The sequence below is a fragment of the Salmo trutta genome, chromosome 26, assembly GCF_901001165.1.
Source record: "Salmo trutta chromosome 26, fSalTru1.1, whole genome shotgun sequence".
Classification (NCBI taxonomy): Eukaryota; Metazoa; Chordata; class Actinopteri; order Salmoniformes; family Salmonidae; genus Salmo; species Salmo trutta.
Window position 1 is genome coordinate 39,714,794 of NC_042982.1, and position 25,737 is coordinate 39,740,530.

Genomic DNA, 25,737 nt, shown 5'->3' on the forward strand with positions numbered 1-25,737 from the left:
AGAGCTTCAGGAGACATGTCACAAAGCACTACGGGGTTGATGAAGTGAGTCAGAGTCACACACACACACACACACACACACACACACACACACACACACACACACACACACACACACACACTCACACACACACATACACACATTCAGTCCCAGTGGTATGTACAGGTGAAGTCGGAAGTTTACATACACCTTAGCCAAATACATTTAAACTCAGTTTTTCACAATTCCTGACATTTAATCCTTGTAAAAATTCCCTGTTTTAGGTCAGTTAGGATCACCACTTTATTTTAAGAATGTGAAATGTCAGAATAATAGTAGAGAGAATGATTTATTTCAGATTTTATTTCTTTCATCACATTCCCAGTGGGTCAGAAGTTTACATACACTCAATTAGTATTTGGTAGCATTGCCTTTAAATTGTTTAACTTGGGTCAAACGTTTCGGGTAGAATTCCACAAGCTTCTCATAAGTTGGGTGAATTTTGGCCCATTCCTCCTGACAGAGCTGGTGTAACTGAGTCAGGTTTGTATGCCTCCTTGCTCACACATGCTTTTTCAGTTCTGCCCACAAATGTTCTATAGGATTGAGGTCAGGGCTTTGTGATGGCCACTTCAATACCTTGACTATGTTGTCCTTAAGCCATTTTGCCACAACTTTGGAAGTATGCTTGGGGTCATTGTCCATTTGGAAGACCAATTTGCGACCAAGCTTTAACTTCCTGACTGATGTCTTGAGATGTTGCTTCAATATATCCACAATTTTCCTACCTCATGATGCCATCTACTTTGTGAAGTGAACCAGTCCATCCTGCAGCAAAGCACCCCCACAACATGATGCTGCTAGCCCCGTGATTCACGGTTGGGATGGTGTTCAACGGCTTGCAAGCCTCCCCCTTTTTCCTCCAAACATAACGATGTTCATTATGGCCAAACAGTTCTATTTTAGTTTCATCAGACCAGAGGACATTTCTCCAAAAAGTAAGATCTTTGTCCCCATGTGCAGTTGCAAACCGTTGTCTGGCTTTTTTATGGCTGTTATGGAGCAGTGCCTTCTTCCTTGCTGAGCGGCCTTTCAGGTTATGTCGATATAGGACTCGTTTTACTGTGAATATAGATACTTTTGTACCCGTTTCCTCCATCATCTTCACAAGGTCCTTTGCTGTTGTTCTGGGATTGATTTGCATTTTTCGCACCAAAGTACGTTCATCTCTAGGAGACAGAACGCGTCTCCTTCCTGAGCGGTATGATGGCTGCGTGGTCCCATGGTGTTTATACTTGCGTACTATTGTTTGTACAGATGAACATGGACTTGTGGAGGTCTACAATTTTTTTTCTGTGGTCTTGGCTGATTTCTTTTGATTTTCCCATGATGTCAAGCAAAGAGGCACTGCGTTTGAAGGTAGGCCTTGAAATACATCCACAGGTACACACACCTCCAATTGACTCAAATCATGTCAGAAGCTTCTGAAGCCAAAGCATCATTTTCTGGAATTTTCCAAGCTGTTTAAAGGCACAGTCAACTAAGTGTATGTAAACTTCTGACCCACTGGAATTGTGATACAGTGAATTATAAGTGAAATAATCTGTCTGTAAACAATTGTTGTAAAAATGACTTGTGTCATGCACAAAGTAGATGTCCTAACCGACTTGCCAAAACTATAGTTTTTTAACAAGAAATTTGTCGAGTGTTTGAAAAACGAGTTTTAATGACTCCAACCTAAGTGTATTTAAACTTCCCAACTAAAACTGTAGTTCCTCAAATAAAAAAGCTGCCTGGAAAGTTCTGCCTTTATTTCTTAAACAGCACAGCTGCTCTTCCACTTCTTCCACCTATGAGATGAGCCCAAAAGGTGTAGGAGGAAGTTGCACGTGAACCAGTTTTCTATTCCTACCATTGTGGCTAAAGGTAATATTTGTGGAAGGTAAGCTGATCTCAGATCTGTGCCATAGTGCAACTCAGAGCAGGTGATGGGTTCTAAAAGGTGAATGTTCTTACCCAGTCCCAAGCACGACACTCTAAGTCCTGATTTCCCCAGGTTCCTGAGGAAAGAAACATACAGTAGAGCTGTCAGTCAATGTTGTTAATGAATCAACTCAGATCAAGATAGAAAGGCAGCTGGGTGTGTGTGTTTTGTGTGTGTGTGTATTGTTGTGTGTGTGATGGTCAAGATTAGTCAAAGTTCAATTATCACACTAAACCCCAGGAAACATAGGCAGGGAGAGAGATTGGGAAGAGAAGGTAAGGGAAAGGGGGATACCTAGTCACTTGTACAACTGCATGCGTTCAACTGAAATGTTTCTTCTGCATTTAACCCAACCCCTCTGAATGAGAGAGGTGCTACCATATGGTGGGCTGCCATAATCGGTTAATGGCCCAACGCTCTAACCACTAGGTTACCTGCTGCCCCTAGGGAGAGAGGGATTGAGAAGCAGAGGTAGGGAGGAAGGGAGGGAGGGAGAGAGAGATTGGGAAGCAGAGGGAGGGAGGGAGGGAGGGAGGGAGGGAGGGAGGGAGGGAGGGAGTGATTGGCAGTGATGTGGGACTGTATGTATTCCTGAGACCGACACATTACTAATTCTGACTGAGACAGACCGACAGAAAGACAGAGTTAGATCTCAGGCACATTACATCCTGAGTGAGACAGACAGAGTTAGATCTCAGTCACATTACATCCTGAGTAAGACAGACAGACAGAGTTAGATCTCAGTCACATTACATCCTGAGTAAGACAGACAGACAGACAGACAGACAGACAGACAGACAGACAGACAGACAGACAGACAGACAGACAGACAGACAGACAGACAGACAGACAGACAGACAGACAGACAGACAGACAGACAGACAGACAGACAGACAGACAGACAGACAGACAGACAGACAGACAGACAGACAGACAGAGTTAGATCTCAGTCACATTACATCCTGAGTGAGACAGACAGACAGAGTTAGACATAATGACGTCTCCTCTCACACAGTGCTGCCAAACGCCTGACACTTTATCCTTGACTACATGGTTATTTCATTCAAACAGATCCAGAGAAATGAAAATGTGTGTCCGGAAACAAGTCAACAAGCTTAGGTTCACTTCCGATGAGTACACAGGACAGAGAGGTGGAGGGAGGTTGGGAGGTTTCATTGGGAGTAATAGTTAGAACATCTAATTGGCTCTGTAATGATCTCATTATGCGCACAGGTGTGGTATGGGAACACGGCTGTTACCGTACACTGTTGGACCCAGTGTGTGTGTGTGTGTGTGTGTGTGTGTGTGTGTGTGTGTGTGTGTGTGTGTGTGTGTGTGTGTGTGTGTGTGTGTGTGTGTGTGTGTGTGTGTGTGTGTGTGGCCAAGTGACAGCTGGCGGCAGAATTGATTAGACCATTAACAGCAAAAACCAGAAAAACAGAGAGTGTTGTCTGTCTGTCTGTCTGTCTGTCTGTCTGTCTGTCTGTCTGTCTGTCTGTCTGTCTGTCTGTCTGTCTGCCTGTCTGTCTGTCTGTCTGTCTGTCCGTCTGGCCAACAGGAAGTGATGTCCTCTAATCAGTGTGTGTCTCTCCTCTGGTTTTGTGTCATGTTGTGTAACGGCCGACAGGATGACACTGAGTGTTCCTGACGTTCTGTGACATTGCCCATCAGATGGAAATCTCACTGCTTTATACCCACTCCAACCAGGCAGAGACCTGTAGAACCCGCCTGTGACCAATAACAGAGCAGTAGAAGCCTGCCATGACCAATCACTGACTGGTGGAGTCAATCAGGTCTCAGTTCTGGTCTCAGACCTGTCATGTCAACTTCCTGACAAGCCGTATCCACTGGGCTGACAGGTGAATGACACATGACTAAATAGAAAAGAACAAGCATTTTTTAAATATTTTTATTTTACCTTTATTTAAAACTAGGCGAGCCAGTTATTAAGAACAAATTCTTATTTTCAATGACGGCCTAGGAACAGTGGGTTAACTGTCTTGTTCAGGGACAGAACGACATATTTTTTACCTTGTCAGCTCGGGGATTCCAGACAAACACTACAACTCATCAGACACTCATTATTTAGTAGCACAGTTTGACCTGGACACTGCTTTACAATGTGTTAGGTCTTCACCTTCTGCAGCACTCTAGAACTGTTTGACCTGGACACTGCTTTACAATGTGTTAGGTCTTCACCTTCTGCAGCAGTCTAGAACTGTTTGACCTGGACACTGCTTTACAATGTGTTAGGTCTTCACCTTCTGCAGCACTCTAGAACTGTTTGACCTGGACACTGCTTTACAATGTGTTAGGTCTTCACCTTCTGCAGCACTCTAGAACTGTTTGACCTGGACACTGCTTTACAATGTGTTAGGTCTTCACCTTCTGCAGAAGTCTAGAACTGTTTGACCTGGACACTGCTTTACAATGTGTTAGGTCTTCACCTTCTGCAGAAGTCTAGAACTGTTTGACCTGGACACTGCTTTACAATGTGTTAGGTCTTCACCATTCTGCAGAAGTCTAGAAATGTTTGACCTGGACACTGCTTTACAATGTGTTAGGTCTTCACCTTCTGCAGCACTCTAGAACTGTTTGACCTGGACACTGCTTTACAATGTGTTAGGTCTTCACCTTCTGCAGCACTCTAGAACTGTTTGAGCTGGACACTGCTTTACAATGTGTTAGGTCTTCACCTTCTGCAGCAGTCTAGAACTGTTTGACCTGGACACTGCTTTACAATGTGTTAGCTCTTCACCTTCTGCAGAAGTCTAAAACTGTTGACCTGGAGTGGTGTCTGTGTAACTGGGTTGGAGTGTAGAGACAGTTGTCAGAGTGGTGTCTGTGTAACTGGGTTGGTGTGTAGAGACAGTTGTCAGAGTGGTGTCTATATAACTGGGTTGGTGTGTAGAGACAGTTGTCAGAGTGGTGTCTATATAACTGGGTTGGTGTGAAGAGACACTTGTCAGAGTGGTGTCTGTGTAACTGGGTTGGTGTGAAGAGACACTTGTCAGAGTGGTGTCTGTGTAACTGGGTTGGTGTGAAGAGACAGTTGTCAGAGTGGTGTCTGTGTAACTGGGTTGGTGTATAGAGACAGTTGTCAGAGTGGTGTCTGTGTAACTGGGTTGGTGTGTAGAGACAGTTGTCAGAGTGGTGTCTGTGTAACTGGGTTGGAGTGTAGAGACAGTTGTCAGAGTGGTGTCTATATAACTGGGTTGGTGTGCCGAGACAGTTGTCAGAGTGGTGTCTATATAACTGGGTTGGTGTGTAGAGACAGTTGTCAGAGTGGTGTCTGTGTAACTGGGTTGGTGTGAAGAGACACTTGTCAGAGTGGTGTCTGTGTAACTGGGTTGGTGTGAAGAGACAGTTGTCAGAGTGGTGTCTGTGTAACTGGGTTGGTGTATAGAGACAGTTGTCAGAGTGGTGTCTGTGTAACTGGGTTGGTGTGTAGAGACAGTTGTCAGAGTGGTGTCTGTGTAACTGGGTTGGAGTGTAGAGACAGTTGTCAGAGTGGTGTCTATATAACTGGGTTGGTGTGCCGAGACAGTTGTCAGAGTGGTGTCTATATAACTGGGTTGGTGTGTAGAGACAGTTGTCAGAGTGGTGTTGTGTAACTGGGTTGGTGTGTAGAGACAGTTGTCAGAGTGGTGTCTGTGTAACTGGGTTGGTGTATAGAGACAGTTGTCAGAGTGGTGTCTATATAACTGGGTTGGTGTGTAGAGACAGTTGTCAGAGTGGTGTCTATATAACTGGGTTGGTGTGTAGAGACAGTTGTCAGAGTGGTGTCTGTGTAACTGGGTTGGTGTATAGAGATAGAAATACAGATGTGCTATCTTAATTTGATCACTGTTTTGTTGCGCAGCAGGAAATGCAACTTTTGGTGTAGTCGAGGTTTAAAAATGCTTCTAAACTTTGTCATTTCCACTTTAAAATATCATGCTTGATTTGCCCCAAAGACAAATGTATATCTAGTAATTTTAATGCACATCATAATTCACTTTTCCTAGTGCTGCAGGATTTCCTGCTGTGAGAAAGTGGTCAAACTAAGTACATCTGTAAGGCAGCAACCTACATGATCTATATTAGAGCTAATCCTAGAGTAGGTTTCAGCTAATTACTCCTCTAATGAGAGACACAGACAGAGACAGACACTTCCACCCTTCATTTCATTTAAAGTACTCCAAAGTTGTTTTTCCCATCATTCTTTATATCATTGATCTTGGCTTCATAATACCGTTTCTTCTTCTTTTTGTTGAGTTTAGTCACATCATTTATCAATTTGCAGTAAGTCAGCCAGTCAGATGTGCAGCCAGACTTATTAGCCACTTCTTCTGCCCCATCTCTTTCAACCATAAAGTTTTTCAATTCCTCATCACTCCATGGAGCCTTAACAGTTCTAACAGTCTGTTTCTTATTAACAGGTGCGTGTTTATCAATAAATCGGAAGAAGCAATTTCAGAAATGCATCCTTATTAATCACATCAAACCAACAATTATTTGTAAGATTATCCACATAAGAGTCACAGCAAAATATTTTGTATGATCTCTTATAGACTATTATAGGCCCAGCTTTTGGAACTTTGGATTTCCTGGATATAGCCACTATATTGTGATCACTGCATCCAATGGGTACAGGTACAGCTTTAGACCAAAGTTCTACAGTATTTGTAAAACAGTGATCGATACATGTGGATGATCTTGTTCCTGTAGTGTTTGTAAACACCCTGGTAGGTTGATTAATAACCTGAGCCAGATTACAGGCACTGGTTACAGTAAGAAGCTTCCTCTTGAGAGGACAGCTTGATGAAAACCAGTCAATATTCAGGTCCCCAAGAAAGTAGACCTCTCTGTTTACATCACATACACTTTCAAGCATTTCACACATATTATTTAGATACTGACTGTTAGCACTTGGTGGCCTATAGAAACACCCCAAAAGAAAAGGCTTTAGATGTGCCAAGTGAACCTGCAACCACAACACTTCAAAAACACTTGATATAAGATCTTCTCTAAGCATTACAGGGATATGGCTCTGAATACAGAGCAACACCTCCCCCATAAGCATTTATATATCTTCTATAGATGTTATATCCTTGTTTTGCTACTGCTGTATCATCAAATGAATTATCTAAGTGAGTCTCAGAAATGGCTAATATATGAATGTCATCTGATGTTAGCAAGTTATTGATTTCCTGAATCTTATTTGTAAGGGTACATATATTAAAATTAGCTATTTTCAGCCGTTTGCTGGGTAGCTTATCAGAGATAGACAAAGTACTGAAAGAGCAAAGAAAGCAGTCCATTAATCAATTGGTGTGTGTCTGTGCTGCGGGGTTGAAGCTACGAACCCATAGGCTTGGCTCTCTCATCCCTTCCAGGCTTCTGGGAAGGAGGGTTGACAATGAGCCTGTCATAGCGGATGTTAGCAATGTCCCACGCGCTCTGACAGCTTTCATGGCTGGTATCAGTTCTTTCCTCTTCTGGCACACAGCTTCAGGATAGTCCTCGTTGAGGAAGATATACATTCCTATCAAGTTCTTGGCTCTTTTCAGAACAGCTACCTTGTCCTTGAACCTAAGGAACTTGACCACTATCAGCCTGGGCCTGTCACCTGGGCCAGTGGTGGGTTTTCCAGTCCTGTGGGCGCGCTCCACCTCAATCTTCCTGTGGTCCATCTTCAATTTCTCAGAGATCATTTCCCTCACTTTGTCCTCAGACTCCGTCCAGGTCTCATGTGGAGATTCTGCAATTCCGTCCACAACCATGTTGTTCTGCCTTGATTGTCCTTTGAGATTTATTTATCCGTCATTGTTATCATGGATTCACTCACAGAACCGATGTCCTCTCTCAATGACTTACAGATTGCTGTCATCTTGCCGTTCTCCTGTTTCAACTCATCAATCTGACCCTGGGAGAACTGCAAACTGTTCTTCAGGTCCTGGACCTCTCTGGTTAGGTTGTCCATTGTTTTATTAGTTGAATCCACCAGTATTTGGACAAAACACTTGAAGCTTTTTTATTGATAATAATGTAACAACTGCTTGTAGAACTATTTTTGTTCATTTAAAATATCCTTCACGTGATAGAGAGACATCACTGTCCCCAACGGTACCTCCCCAGCTTTGGTCTTTGTCATGGTAGCTAGCAACGTAGGTTATGCTGTTACTCCTCGCAGTTCCAGACAGGGCAGGTCATCAGGAAGATTCCAGACAGGGCAGGTCATCAGGAAGATTCCAGACAGGGCAGGTCATCAGGAAGATTCCAGACAGGGCAGGTCATCAGGAAGATTCTAGACAGGGCAGGTCATCAGGAAGATTCCAGACAGGGCAGGTCATCAGGAGGATTCCAGACAGGGCAGGTCATCAGGAAGATTCCAGACAGGGCAGGTCATCAGGAAGATTCCAGACAGGGCAGGTCATCAGGAAGATTGAAAACAACAAACAGCAGGTATCTAGACAGCCACAAACCCGGGACAATCCGCGATGGGAGCCACAATGGCTAACTGCGACACGGGCTGCTTTCAAGCCCTCAAGAAAACTCCGCTAGCTTGATAGGCAGCTAGCTAGCATCTAGGCTATCTGCTACGCAAAATAGATCCTAAGACCCATCCTTGGTCGGCAGGATCACTGGACAGAGACAAGCAGTCCCAGCAACTGATGCCAACTGCGTCGCGGGATCCAAACTAAGAAGTTAGCTAGCTACTAAGACATTTCTAATACACTTTCAAAACAACAAACTTTTCAAAACAACAAAACTGAGAGCTTCCTCATTCTGAATAGTAGCTCATATCCAGGATAAGGTCTTATTCAGGATAAGCTATTAACCTGCGCACAGTATTCCGGATAGTAGCTCATATCCCGCTCATGAGTATCCCTGTATCTTTGAATAAACAAAATATTCCTAATTGAAGTTCATATGGGTTAAATGGAATAGTAACTGAAATCTGGACACTGACTATAGGTCTATAACCTCTCACATATAGTGTAATATAATATTAACTCCTGTAGAATTATGCATTTCTTGCGGTGAAATTAAACAACAAATGTAAAATTTGACACTCATACTGTGGAGGAGGGGGTGTAGGTGTGTGAGATAGAGAACAGATTTACGTTGACACATTCCTCTGCTCTCTCATTTCAGATGGATCACAACTCTCAACACCTACCACTGTTTGCCATGGCAAGAAACAAAGAATATTACATGAAATATAGAATGTAGAATATAGAATATGGAATATGGAATATAGAATATAGAATATGGAATATAGAATATGGATATGGAATATACAATATTGAATATGAAATAAAGAATATGGAATTTATAATATGGCATATAGAATATAGAATATGGAATATGAAATAAAGAATATGGAATATGGAATATGGATATGGAATATAGATGATAGAATATGGATATGGAATAAGAAATAAAGAATATGGAATTTATAATATGGAATATAGAATATGGAATATAGAATATGGATATGGAATATGGAATATGGAATATGGATATGGAATATAGAATATGGAATCTAGAATATGGATATGGGATATAGTATATGGAATATAGAATATAGAATATGGATATGGAATATGGAATATAGAATATGGAATATAGAATATGGAATATAGAATTTTGATATGAATATAGAATATGGAATATAGAATATGGAATATGTAACATAGAATATGGATATGGAATATGGAATATAGAATATGGATATGGAATATAGAATATGGAATATAGAATATGGATATGGAATATAGAATATGGAATATAGAATATGGAATATGGATATGGAATATGGAATATGGAATCTAGAATATGGATATGGAATATAGAATATGGAATATAGAATATAGAATATGGATATGGAATATGGAATATAGAATTTGGAATATAGAATATTGATATGGAATATAGAATATGGAATATAGAATATGGATATGGTATATAGAATATGGAATATAGAATATGGATATGGAATATGGAATATGAAATAAAGAATATGGAATTTAGAATATGGAATATAGAAAATGGAATATAGAATATGGAATATGGAACATAGAATATAGAATATAGAATATGGAATATAGAATATGGATATGGAATATAGAATGTGGAATATAGAATATAGAATATGAATATGGAATATAGAATATAGAATATAGAATATGGAATATGAAATAAAGAATATGGAATGTATAATATGGAGTATAGAATATGGAATATAGAATATAGAATATGGATATGGAATATAGATGATAGAATATGGATATGGAATATAGAATGTGGAATATAGAATATAGAATATGAATATGGAATATAGAATATAGAATATGGAATAAGAAATAAAGAATATGGAATTTATAATATGGAATATAGAATATGGAATATAGAATATGGATATGGAATATAGAATGTGGAATATAGAATATAGAATATGAATATGGAATATAGAATATAGAATATAGAATATGGAATATGAAATAAAGAATATGGAATGTATAATATGGAGTATAGAATATGGAATATAGAATATAGAATATGGATATGGAATATAGATGATAGAATATGGATATGGAATATAGAATGTGGAATATAGAATATAGAATATGAATATGGAATATAGAATATAGTATATGGAATAAGAAATAAAGAATATGGAATTTATAATATGGAATATAGAATATGGAATATAGAATATGGATATGGAATATGGAATATAGAATATGGATATGGAATAAGAAATAAAGAATATGGAATTTATAATATGGAATATAGAATATGGAATATAGAATATGGATATGGAATATGGAATATAGAATATGGATATGGAATATAGAATATGGAATCTAGAATATGGATATGGGATATAGTATATGGAATATAGAATATAGAATATGGATATGGAATATGGAATATGGAATATAGAATATGGAATATAGAATATGGAATATAGAATTTTGATATGAATATAGAATATGGAATATGTAACATAGAATATGGATATGGAATATGGAATATAGAATATGGAATATAGAATATGGATATGGAATATAGAATATGGATATGGAATATAGAATATGGATATGGAATATAGAATATAGAATATTGATATGGAATTTATAATATGGAATACAGAAAATGGAATATAGAATATAGAATATGGAATATTGAATATGGATATGGAATATAGAATATGGAATATAGAATATGGATATGGAATATAGAATATGGAATATAGAAAATGGATATGGAATATGGAATATGGAAAATGAAATATTAAATAAAGAATATGGAATTTCGAATATGGAATATAGAAAATGAAATATAGAATATAGAATATGGAATATGGAATATGGAATATAGAATATGGATATGGAATATAGAATATGGAATATAGAATATGTATATGGAATATAGAATATAGAATATAGAATATGGATAAGGAATATGGAATATAGAATATGGAATATGAAATAAAGAATATGGAATTTAGAATATGGAATACAGAGTATGTAATATAGAATATGGAATATAGAATATGGATATGCAATATAGAATATGGAATATAGAATATGGAATATGGAATATGGAATATAGAATATGGAATATGAAATAAAGAATATGAAATACAGAATATAGAATATGGAATATAGAATATAGAATATGGAATATGAAATAAAGAATATGGAATTTAGAATATGGAATATTTGTTTATATAGATCACATGGAGCAGCCACAACTGTCAGTAAGAGTGTCTATGATTGAGTCTTTGAATGAAGAGATTGAGATAGAACTGTCCAGTTTGAGTGTTTGTTGCAGCTCATTCCAGTCGCATGCTGCGGCAAACTGAAAAGACAAGCGACCCAGGGATGTTTGTGCTTAGGGGACCTTTAACAGAATGTGATTGGCAGAATGGGTGTTGTATGTGGAGGATGAGGGCTGCAGTAGGTATCTCAGATAGGGGGGAGTGAGGCCTAAGAGGGTTTTATAAATAAGCATCAACCAGTGGGTCTTGCGACAGGTATACAGAGATGACCAGTTTACAGAGGAGTATAGAGTGCAGTGATGTGTCCTATAAGGAGCATTGGTGGCAAAACTGATGGCCGAATGGTAAAGAACATCTAGCCACTCGAGAGCACTCTTACCTGCCGATCTATAAATTACATCTCTCTAGTCTAGCATGGGTAGGATGGTCATCTGAATCAGGGTTAGTTTGGCAGCTGGGGTGAAAGAGGAGCGATTACGATAGAGGAAAGCAAGTCTAGATTTAACTTTAGCCTGCAGCTTTGCTATGTGCTGAGAGAAGGACAGTGTACCATCTAGCCATACTCCAAAGTACTTGTATGAGGTGACTACCTCAAGCTTTAAACCTTCAGAGGTAGTAATCACACCTGTGGGGAGAGGGGCATTCTTCTTAACAAACCACATGACCTTTGTTTTGGTGGTGTTCAGAACAAGGTTAAGGGCAGAGAACACTAACACAAAATCCGGGGAGGGGTCAGCTGAGTGTAAGACTGTATCATCTGCATATAAATGGATGAGAGAGCTTCCTACTGCCTGATCTATGTTGTTGATGTAAATTGAGAAGAGCGTGGGGCCTAGGATAGAGCCATGGGGTATACCATTGGTGACAGGCATTGTCTGAGACAGCAGATGTTCAGACTTTATACACTGCACTCTTTGAGAGAGGTAGTTAGCAAACCAGGTCACAGACCCTCAGAGACACCAATACTCCTTAGCCGGCCCACAACGATGGAATGGTCTACTGTATTAAAAGCTTTGGCCAAGTCAATAAAAATAGCAGCACAACAATTCTTAGAATCAAGGGCAATGGTGACATAATTTAGGACCTTTAAGGTTGCAGTGACACATCCATAACCTGAGCAGAAACCAGATTGCATTCCAGAGAGAATACAATAGACATCAAGAAAGCCAGTCAGTTGATTATTGACAAGTTTTTCAAACACTTTTGATAAACAGAGCAAAATAGAAATAGGACGATAACAGTTAGGATCAGCTTGATCTCCCCCTTTTCACACAGGTTAAAATATCAAAACAAGCTCTGAACCAATGACATTAATTTGGGGACAGGTCGAAAAGCATTAAACATTTATGCCAATTTAGCTAGTTAGTGTCACGGCTGTCGAAAGGAGTAGACCAAAGTGCAGCGTGTGTGTAGTTCCACATTTGATTTAATCTGTGAAACTTTGCAATACATAAATAAACTGAATTGACAAAACAACAAACCGTGACGCAGAAGAGAAACAAATACTACTCAAAAATAATCACCCACAAAACCCAGGAAGAAAAACCCCTACTTATGTATGATCTCCAATTAGAGACAATGAGGACCAGCTGCCTCCAACTGGAGATCATCCCAAACAAACCAACAAGGAAATACAAAAACTAGAACCTAAGAACATAGAAATAGAAAACTTAGAAAAATACAAAACACCCCCTGTCCCGCCCTGACCTACTCTACCATAGAAAATAACATCTTACTATGGTCAGGACGTGACAGTTAGCTTGCAATTGATCGCTAATTTGTCCTATTTAGCTAGCTTGCTGTTGCTAGCTAATTTGTCCTGGGATACAAACATTGAGTTGTTATTTTACCTGAAATGCACAAGGTCATCTACTCCGACAATTAATCCACACATAAAACAGTCAACCGAGTCGTTTGTAGTCATCTCTCCTCCTTCCAGGCTTTTTCGTCTTTGAACTTATATGGTGATTGGCATCTAAACTTTCATTGCACCCACACTGCGCGAGCAGTGTGGGTGCAATAATTGAATAACATAGATTTCAACATTTATTTTGCAATGCTCGCACAAGCGATGCGAGCGGTGTGGTCAGCCTGTTAAAGAAGAAAGGGTCTAAACCATCTGACCCAGATGTTTTTTTGGGGTCAAGTTTAAAGAGCTCCTTTAGCACCTCGGACTCAGTGACTGCCTGCAGGGAGAAACTTTGTAGCGGGAAAGGGGAAAAAGAGGGAGGAGCATCAGGGCTAGTCACATTAGAAGGGGTGGGAGATGAGGAAATGTTGGACAGCAATGAGGCATGGCTGAGTCAAATAGGAATCCTGACTTAATGAAGTGGTGAACTGTTGGGGCTAGGGGGCAGTATTTGCACGGTCGGATAAAAAAACGGAGCCGATTTAAACTGGTTACTACTCTTGCCCAGAAACGGGAATATGCATATAATTAGTAGATTTGAATAGAAAACACTCTAAAGTTTCTAAAACTGTTTGAATGGTGTCTGTGAGTATAACAGAACTCATATGGCAGGCCAAAACCTGAGAAGATTCCATACAGGAATTGCCCTGTCTGACAATTTGTTGTCCTTCTGTTGCATCTCTATCGAAAATAAAGCATCTGTGCTGTAACGTGACACTTTCTAAGGCTCTCATTGGCTCTCTAAAGCCGCCAGAAAGTGGAATGGGGTGTCTGCTGTCTCTGGGCAAAGTACAACAGCTCTGTTTGTGAGTGGTCAGCCTGGGGACAGTGAGACTGAGATGCGCGTTCAAGGGAATTCTCAAAAGAAAAATTCAGCCTTTGAATGAATACAACGCCCGGTTGGAATATTATCGCTATTTTACGAGAAAAATAGCATAAACATTTATTTTAAACAGCGTTTGACATGCTTCTAAGTACGGTAATGGATTTAAAAAAAAAAAATTGTCACGAAATGCGCTAGCGCGTCACCCTTCGGATAGTGACCTGAACGCACGAACAAAACGGAGCTATTTGAATATAACTATGGATTATTTGGAACCAAAACAACATTTGTTGTTGAAGTAGAAGTCCTGGGAGTGCATTCTGACGAAGAACAGCAAAGGTAATCCAATTTTTCTAATAGTAATTCTGAGTTTAGTGAGTCCCAAACTTGGTGGGTGTCAAAATAGCTAGCCGTGATGGCCGAGCTATCTACTCAGAATATTGCAAAATGTGCTTTCGCCGAAAAGCTATTTTAAAATCTGACATAGCGATTGCATAAAGGAGTTCTGTATCTATAATTCTTCAAATAATTGTTATGTATTTTGTGAACGTTTATCATGAGTCATTTAGTAAATTCACCGGAAGTTTTCGGTGGGTATGCTAGTTCTGAACATCACATGCTAATGTAAAAAGCTGGTTTTTGATATAAATATGAACTTGATTGAACAAAACGCATATATTGTATAACAATGTCCAAGGATTGTCATCTGATGAAGATCATCAAAGGTTAGTGCTGCATTTCGCTGTGGTTTTGGTTTTTGTGACATATATGCTTCCTTTGAAAATGGCTGTGAGATTATTTTTGGCAGGGTACTCTCCTGACATAATCTAATGTTTTGCTTTCGCTGTAAAGCCTTTTTGAAATCGGACAATGTGGTTAGATTAACGAGAGTCTTGTCTTTAAAATGGTGTAAAATAGTCATATGTTTGAGAAATTGAAGTTATAGCATTTTTTAGGTATTTGTATTTCGCGCCACGCGATTCCACTGGCTGTTGACTAGGGTGGGACTCAAGCAAGCTGAGCCATGTGCTTCTTGTCAGTAACAACCACATCATCAACTTTAAGGGAGATGGGCAGCTGTGAGGAGGAGGGTTTATTCTCCAGGTCTTTAACCGTTTTCCAGAACTTCTTGGGGTTAGACCCACAGAGAGAGAACTGCTCCTTAAAGTAACTAACTTTGGCCTTCCGGATAGCGTGAGTGCACTTATTTCTCATTTTCCTGAACGAGAGCCAGTCAGCCTGAGTACGCGTGTGCCAAGCCTTTCGCCAAACGCAATTCTTGAGGTGGAGTAACTCTGCAAGATCACGGTCGAACCAGGGGCTGAACCTGTTTCTAATTCTCATGTTCTTTATGGGGTCATAATATGGAATATAGAATATAAAATATAATGTCGAATATAGAATATGGAATATAAACTAGATCATATAGAATATGAAATATAGAATATAGAATATGTAATATGGAATATAGAATATGGAATATAGAATATGGAATATAGAATATATCATATGGAATGTGGAATATAGAATATGGAATATACAATACGGAATATGGAATATACGATATGGAATATACAATATGGAATATACAATATATCATATGGAATATATCATATGGAATATGGAATATAGATTATATGTAAACAACCTGCAATTACAGCTGTTCTCTGAGACACATAATGACAAAAACATACCATCTCTGTCTATATTTCTCTCTGTTCTCTCTCTCTCTCTCTCTCATAAACACACACATCCTTAGACACACACTGAATGTGTGACCCCATTTCTCAGCTACAGTACAGTCTGTGTGTGGGCACTTCTGTAAATGTGGAATTTCAGCAGCAATGAAACAGGAACAGTGACTCCCCCTTCTGTTAGACTGCTTCATAAAACTCCCTCTTTACTGTAACTATGTTTAATACCCAAGGCGATATCCATCTTCCTGTTTTAACGGCGGCTCAGGCCCAGACACTGAATCAATTGTCCTCCCATTGTGAATAGGGTATTTTAATAGAACCCCGATCTTTCCACCTCCATGTTCTCTATGGGATAATTAGGCACTAGGCTGAACAACGTTAGTGATCGACTTAAACAGTGTGATGGATGACCATGGTGTCTGGCAGGGAGACAATACCTCTCCCGCAGATATCTTAGGCTCTTGGCAGCAAATGCTCTCTAGAAATGGTGGTTCTGTATATTTCTGCTTTGTAATTACAGTAGTTTACTTATAAAAATCTATGTAGCTCTACTCTCTACGGAACAATGTATAGCTCTTTACTGTCTATGAAACAACAGTTATAACTCTTTACTGTCTATGAAACAACAGTTATAACTCTTTACTGTCTATGAAACAACAGTTATAACCCTTTACTGTCTGTGAAACAATAGTTATAGCTCTTTACTGTCTATGGAACAACAGTTATAACTCTTTATTGTCTATGAAACAACAGTTATAACTCTTTACTGTCTATGGAACAACAGTTATAACTCTTTACTGTCTATGAAACAACAGTTATAACTCTTTACTGTCTGTGAAACAATAGTTATAGCTCTTTACTGTCTATGGAACAATAGTTATAGCTCTTTACTGTCTATGAAACAACAGTTATAACTCTTTACTGTCTATAGAACAACAGCTCCATAGATTTCTGAAAGTCCATCTGGACCTGGTGGGGTAAGAGCCAAGAGCCAAAACAAACAAACAAACAAACATATACTCGGAATCGTCTCTGAGCCTTCAGCTGTACACAGATAACCCATTCCATTCTCACAGTGTTACACAGATAACCCATTCCATTCCATTCTCACAGTGTTACACAGATAACCCATTCCATTCTCACAGTGTTACACAGATAACCCATTCCATTCCATTCTCACAGTGTTACACAGATAACCCATTCCATTCTCACAGTGTTACACAGATAACCCATTCCATTCTCACAGTGTTACACAGATAACCCATTCCATTCCATTCTCACAGTGTTACACAGATAACCCATTCCATTCTCACAGTGTTACACAGATAACCCATTCCATTCTCACAGTGTTACACAGATAACCCATTCCATTCTCACAGTGTTACACAGATAACCCATTCCATTCTCACAGTGTTACACAGATAACCCATTCCATTCCATTCTCACAGTGTTACACAGATAACCCATTCCATTCTCACAGTGTTACACAGATAACCCATTCCATTCTCACAGTGTTACACAGATAACCCATTCCATTCCATTCTCACAGTGTTACACAGATAACCCATTCCATTCTCACAGTGTTATACAGACAACCCATAACATTCCATTCTCACAGTGTTATACAGACAACCCATAACATTACATTCTCACAGTGTTACACAGATAACCCATTACATTACATTCTCACAGTGTTATATAAGGTTGTGCAAATTGTATGACCAAATGTCCACATATACTCAGGTTGACCAGGGTTATCATGTCTCTTGTCTGATGCGGGCCAGGCGATCGTCCTCGCTCACCCATACGACCCCAGTTGGACAGGATCAGACACAACCCCAGTTAGACAGGAGGAGTCACAGGCACAACCCCAGTTAGACAGGAGGAGTCACAGACACAACCCCAGTTAGACAGGAGGAGTCACAGACATAACCCCAGTTAGACAGACTGAGCCACAGACACAACCCCAGTTAGACAGAATGAGCCACAGACACAACCCCAGTTAGTCAGACTGAGCCACAGACACAACCCCAGTTAGACAGAAGGAGCCACAGACACAACCCCAGTTAGACGGACTGAGCCACAGACACAACCCCAGCTAGACAGGATGAGCTACAGGCACAACCCCAGTTAGACAGGAGGAGCCACAGGCACAACCCCAGTTAGACACGATGAGCCACAGACACAACCCCATTTAGACACAATGAGCCACAGACACAACCCCAGTTAGACAGGAGGAGCCACAGACACAACCCCAGTTAGACAGGAGGAGCCACAGACACAACCCCAGTTAGACAGGAGGAGCCACAGACACAACCCCAGTTAGACAGGAGGAGCCACAGACACAACCCCAGTTAGATTGAGCCACAGACACAACCCCAGTTAGACAGAATGAGCCACAGACACAACCCCAGTTAGACAGACTGAGCCACAGACACAATCCCAGTTAGACAGGAAGAGCCACAGACACAACCCCAGTTAGACAGGAAGAGCCACAGACACAACCCCAGTTAGACACAATGAGCCACAGACACAACCCCAGTTAGACAGGAGGAGCCACAGACACAACCCCAGTTAGACAATAGGAGCCACAGACACAACCCCAGTTAGACACAATGAGCCACAGACACAACCCCAGTTAGACAGGAGGAGCCACAGACACAACCCCAGTTAGACAGAATGAACCACAGACACAACCCCAGTTAGACACAATGAGCCACAGACACAACCCCAGTTAGACAGGAAGAGCCACAGACACAACCCCAGTTAGACAGGAGGAGCCACAGACACAGTCCCACTGGTACCCTGACAGCGCCTCAACTCCTCCACCCTATCAGAAGGCAGATAAGGAAGAAGACAGTCTTAAAGTACCTGTCACGCTTCTTGTTTTGTTTGTTGTTTTATTTGCCTGTTTACCTATTTGTTCTTGGTGAATGTCACTCCAGAGGAGGAGTGACTGTCTGAGTCGCCCATCGTTCACTACCACTATAACAACAGAGAAGGCATCTGGGCCTCGTTTCCCAGTTGAGATGGAACGTAAGCATGGCAATGATCCTACGAGAGGCATCGTTATTTACGAGCCAACTTTTTTAGAATGTTTCCCAAACCGTAGAGAGAAGGTTCTCTAAGAGCGTCGTTAGATCATGTGCTGATACTGATGGGATCGACAGAAAAACAACGCAGGTCTCAGATCAACTCTCTCCATTCAAATCGTACCTTAGCGTTAGAATTATTCCACGATAGTGACGAAGGATCAGCTATTAGAGAGACATTCCCGACTATGGCTGCAACCATTGAGGTGTCTTATTCATGCTTACCTTACAATAATGCACGAAATCAAGATTTAGCATGTCATTGTACAGATGTTGTTACACATTATGAAATATATTAAGGCAAACTTTACAAACAAAAGCCAATAATTAGAAACATTTAATTCACTTTAAATGAACATAAAATGTATTTCAGTGTGATTGAAAAAAGATATAGGCCAAAAGTAGCAAAGATATTGACAACGTTGTATTTGTAGTCAACTTGGTTCTGAAGTTATCAGCAGTCACAGTCAGACAGATAAACCTCTTGATTCTGCGTTTAGCAGAGACCTTCTGTGTATAAAGTGAAACTCAAAGGCAAACAAATCCATCTAACATCTGGCTCTGGTCTGAGACAGTCACTAAATAACCAGCGTTTTCAAGTACAACTTTAATAACAATTGTTTTGGGAAACATCTCGGCTACTGAAGATACATGGTAAGATGGTTCTAATGATGATCTCAATGCTACGAACGCTCTGGGAAATGAGGCCCTGTTCACTGGACAGAAATGCAGGCTGTGTACAGGATCTAGATTGTTTATCTCTGTAGTGGATATCTATGTGTTAGTCGTTTTTTGAATGGAACTCTGTCTGTTCAGCCTCTGGTGGTGATCCCCAGAGGAGGAAACAGCTTGATCACAAAACACCAACAGCGCAGTACAAACGGGGGTGAGCAATTTCACACTTTCTACACACTGAAATAACCAAACACACTGAAACACATACACAGAAACACACACACTGACACACACATACACACAGAAACACACACACAGAAACCCATACACACACTGAAACACACACACACACACACACACACACACACACACACACACACACACACACACACACACACACACACACACACACACACACACACACACACACACACACACACTGAAACACACACACACTGAAACACACACACACACACACACACAGCTTGAACGTGAAAGGACGTAAGGAGATGCTGGCAGGGATGGGGACTGAGTGTGGGACTGGGGGCTGAGGACTGGGGACTGGGGACTGAGTGTGGGACTGGGGACTGAGTGTGGGGCTGGGGACTGAGTGTGGGACTGGGGACTGAGTGTTGGACTGGAGACTGAGTGTGGGACTGGGGACTGGGGGCTGAGTGTGGGACTGGGGACTGAGTGTGGGACTGGGGACTGAGTGTGGGACTGGGGACTGGGGACTGAGTGTGGGACTGGGGACTGAGTGTGGGACTGGAGGCTGGGGGCTGAGTGTGGGACTGGGGACTGAGTGTGGGACTGGAGGCTGGGGGCTGAGTGTGGGGCTGGGGACTGAGTGTGGGACTGGGGACTGAGTGTGGGACTGGGGACTGAGTGTGGGACTGGGGACTGAGTGTGGGACTGGGGGCTGAGTGTGGGACTGGGGGCTGAGTGTGGGACTGGAGACTGAGTTTGGGACTGGAGACTGAGTGTGGGACTGGGGACTGAGTGTGGGACTGCAGACTGAGTGTGGGACTGGAGACTGAGTGTGGGACTGGGGGCTGAGTGTGGGACTGGGGACTGAGTGTGGGACTGGGGACTGAGTGTGGGACTGGGGGCTGAGTGTGGGACTTCGGACGGGCTGAGTGTGGGACTGGGGACTGACTGAGTGTGGGACTGGAGGATGAGTGTGGGACTGGGGACTGAGTGTGGGACTGGAGACTGAGTGTGGGACTGGGGACTGAGTGTGGGACTGGGGACTGAGTGTGGGACTGGAGACTGAGTGTTGGACTGGAGACTGAGTGTGGGACTGGAGACTGGGGACTGAGTGTGGGACTGGGGACTGAGTGTGGGACTGGGGACTGAGTGTGGGACTGGGGACTGAGTGTGGGACTGGGGACTGGGAGCTGAGTGTGGGACTGGAGGCTGAGTGTGGGACTGGGGACTGAGTGTGGGACTGGGGACTGAGTGTGGGACTGGGGACTGAGTGTGGGACTGGAGACTGAGTGTGGGACTGGGGACTGAGTGTGGGACTGGAGGCTGAGTGTGGGACTGGAGACTGAGTGTGGGACTGGGGGCTGAGTGTGGGACTGGAGGCTGAGTGTGGGACTGGAGACTAAGTGTGGGACTGGGGGCTGAGTGTGGGACTGGGGACTGAGTGTGGGACTGGGGACTGAGTGTGGGACTGGGGACTAAGTGTGGGACTGGGGACTGAGTGTGGGACTGGGGGCTGAGTGTGGGACTGGGGAGTGAGTGTGGGACTGGAGACTGAGTGTGGGACTGGAGGCTGAGTGTGGGACTGGGGACTGAGTGTGGGACTGGAGACTGAGTGTGGGACTGGAGACTGGAGACTGAGTGTGGGACTGGAGGCTGAGTGTGGGACTGGAGACTGAGTGTGGGACTGGGGACTGAGTGTGGGACTGGAGACTGGAGACTAAGTGTGGGACTGGAGGCTGAGTGTGGGACTGGAGACTGAGTGTGGGACTGGAGACTGAGTGTGGGACTGGGGACTGAGTGTGGGACTGGAGACTGAGTGTGGGACTGGGGACTGAGTGTGGGACTGGAGACTGAGTGTGGGACTGGGGACTGGAGGCTGAGTGTGGGCCTGGGGACTGAGTGTGGGACTGGAGACTGAGTGTGGGACTGGGGACTGAGTGTGTGTGTTGAGAGAATGCAGACAGATTGAGACAGCAGCCGTTACAGAAGGATTTGCTGACATAGTTTATTTTTTTAAGAGGAAAGTAAAGACGCAGGCAGAGGCATGGACTAAAATAGGACTCAGCACAATTTTCCGTCCAAATTCCACATTCAAAATAACATGTGCTGATGGACTCAACATTTCCATGGAGACTTGCTCGGTTGCATTGAGTTCTAGAATCAAATCAAATTGTATTTGTCATATGCGCCGATTACAGGTGTAGACATTACCGTGAAATACTTATATATGACAACTTTCGCAAACAATGCAGAGTAAAAAAAAATCTAAAATATATTAAAAAAAAGGTCGTATTAACACTGTAATATAATAATAGTGAGACTATATATAAGGAGTACCATTACCAAGTCAATATGTGGCCCAATATGCATGTGTGTGAGTGTGTGTGAGTGTGTGTGTGGCCCAATAAGCTTGTGTGTGTGAGTGTGTGTGAGTGTGTGTGTGGCCCAATATGCATGTGTGTGAGTGTGTGTGTGTGTGTGTGTGTGTGTGTGTGTGTGTGTGTGTGTGGCCCAATATGCATGTATGTGAGTGTGTGTGTGTGTGTGTGTGTGTGGCCCAATATACATGTGTGTGAGTGTGTGTGTGTGTGTGTGTGTCCCAATATGCTTGTGTGTGTGTGTGTGTGTGTGTGTGTGTGTGTGTGTGTGGCCCAATATGCTTGTGTGTGAGTGTGTGTGTGGCCCAATATGCATGTGTGTGAGTGTGTGTGAGTGTGTGTGTGGCCCAATATGCTTGTGTGTGAGTGTGTGTGTGGCCCAATATGTATGTGTGTGTGTGTGTATGTGAGTGTGTGTGTGTGTGTGTGTGTGTGTGTGGCCCAATATGCATGTATGTGAGTGTGTGTGTGTGTGTGTGTGTGTGTGTGTGTGTGTGGCCCAATATACATGTGTGTGAGTGTGTGTGTGTGTGTGTGGCCCAATATGCTTGTGTGTGTGTGTGTGTGTGTGTGTGTGTGTGTGTGTGTGTGTGTGTGTGTGTGTGTGTGTGTGTGTGTGTGTGTGGCCCAATATGCTTGTGTGTGAGTGTGTGTGTGGCCCAATATGCATGTATGTGTGTGTGTGTGTGTGTGTGAGTGTGTGTGTGTGTGTGTGGCCAAATATGCATGTGTGTGAGTGTGTGTGAGTGGCCCAATATGCATGTGTGTGAGTGTGTGTGTGTGTGTGTGGCCCAATATGTGTGTGTGTGTGTGTGTGTGTGTGTGTGTGTGTGTGTGTGTGTGTGTGTGGCCCAATATGCTTGTGTGTGTGTGTGTGTGGCCCAATATGCATGTATGTGGGTGTGTGTGTGGCCCAATATACATGTGTGTGAGTGTGTGTGGCCCAGTGTGTGTGTGTGTGTGTATGTGGCCCAATATGCTTGTGTGTGTGTGTGTGTGTGTGTGTGTGTGTGTGTGTGTGTGTGTGTGTGTGTGTGTGTGTGTGTGTGTGTGTGTGTGTGTGGCCCAATATGCTTGTGTGTGTGTGTGTGTGTGTGTGTGTGTGTGTGTGTGTGTGTGTGTGTGTGTGTGTGTGTGTGTGTGTGTGTGTGTGTGTGTGTGTGTGTGTGGCCCGATAGAACTAACTGATGTGTGGAACTAACTGATGTGTGGAACTAACTGATGTGTGGAACTAACTTTGTGTGGAACTAACTGATGTGTGGAACTAACTGATATGTGGAACTAACTGATGTGTGGAACTAACTGATATGTGGAACTAACTGATGTGTGGAACTAACTGATGTGTGGAACTAACTGATGTGTGGAACTAACTGATGTGTGGAACTAACTGATGTGTGGAACTAACTGATATGTGGAACTAACTGATGTGTGGAACTAACTGATGTGTGGAACTAACTGATGTGTGGAACTAACTGATGTGTGGAACTAACTGATGTGTGGAACTAACTGAGGTGTGGAACTAACTGAGGTGTAGAACTAACTTTCTCTATATTTTCTTGGTGCTGTTTCGACAGCAGCTCTTTGAGAGAAGACACACAGACTATTTATATTGACTAAGAGAAAGACTGCCTTCCTGAGATTGGCTTTGTCTATCATCCGCTAGGCTTAGATGATACGCATACACACGCTTATACACGGTCACACACGCACACACGCGCAGTGGTGTAGAGTACTTCATAGAAAATACTTTAAAGTACTACTTCAGTCATTTTTTGAGGTATCTGTACTTTACTTCACTATCTAATATTTTCACTGCGTTTATTTTTCCTTCACTACATTCCTAAAGAAAATGATGTACTTTTACTCCATCCATTTTCCCTCACACCCAATGGTGCTTCTTACATTTTGAATGCTTATCAGAACAGGAAAATGGTCCAATTCACACACTTATAGTGTCAAGAGAACATCCTTAGTCATCCCTTCTGCCTCTGATCTGGTGGACTCACTAAACACACATGCTCCATTTGTAAATTATGTTTGACTGTTGGAGCGTACCCCTGGATATCCATAAACAATATATACAAAAATATTGTGCTGTCTGGTTTGCTTAATTGTCACGCCCTGACCTGAGAGAGCCTTTTTATGTCTCTATTTAGGTTTGGTCAGGGTGTGATTTGGGTGGGCATTCTATGTCCTTTTTTCTATGTTTTTGTATTTCTTTGTTTTGGCCTGGTATGGCTATCAATCAGGGACAGCTGTACATCGTTGTCGCTGATTGGGAGCCATACTTAGGCAGCATGTTTTCCTTTGGGGTTTGGTGGGTAGCTGTTTTCTGTCTTGTGTGTTCACCTGGCAGAACTGTTGACTTTCGTTTTCTTGTGTAATTTAAAGTGATTCATTAAAGTTAATATGAGCACTTACCACGCTGCATCTTGGTCCCCTCTTTCAGATGATCGTTACATTAATATAGGGAATTTAATATGATTTATAATTTAGCTTTTAGCGATAACATTTAGTTTTGATACTTAAGTATATTTAAAACCAAATACCTTTATTAAAGTAATATTTTGAATGGTGACTTTCACTTTAACTTCAGTAATTTCATTTTAAGATATCTTTACTTTTACTCAAGTATGACAATGGGGTGCTTTTTCCACCGCTGTGCACACACACACACACACAGAGAGAGAGTTATCCATCATTGACATGTCTTAGCTAAACCCAACCAGCCATTATTATTTTCTATTCATTTACGTAGAGCTCTGAACAATGCAGGATGTGACAGCCATGAATTAATGATGGCAGTGTGAGGAAACCTAACTAATGATCCTGATAAGCTCCTCATTAAATATTCATCACATCTTCTCATCAACTAAACTAATCTATCTTATCTGGACCTCCTGGCTATCACTGGACCCGCTGGACTCGGTGTCACTCCAAAACCGCTGGACTCGGTGTCACTCTTAATCTGCTGGACTCGGTGTCACTCCTAAACCGCTGGACTCGGTGTCACTCTTAATCCGCTGGACTCGGTGTCACTCCTAATCCGCTGGACTCGGTGTCACTCCTAATCCGCTGGACTCGGTGTCACTCCTAATCCGCTGGACTCGGTGTCACTCCTAATCCGCTGGACTCGGTGTCACTCCTAATCCGCTGGACTCGGTGTCACTCCTAATCCGCAGGACTCGGTGTCACTCCTAATCCGCTGGACTCGGTGT

General features: G+C 42.0%; 1 protein-coding gene across 1 annotated transcript in view; it reads right to left on the bottom strand.

Annotated features, from left to right (window-relative positions):
- Positions 1–25,737, bottom strand: part of LOC115163754 (voltage-gated potassium channel subunit beta-1) — a 129,717-nt gene that overhangs the window by 75,437 nt on the left and 28,543 nt on the right. Inside the window, exon 2 of the mRNA XM_029715912.1 lies at positions 1,996–2,039. Within this exon, the coding sequence (XP_029571772.1) occupies positions 1,996–2,039 (44 nt within the window). The remainder of the gene's footprint in view (positions 1–1,995; positions 2,040–25,737) is intronic.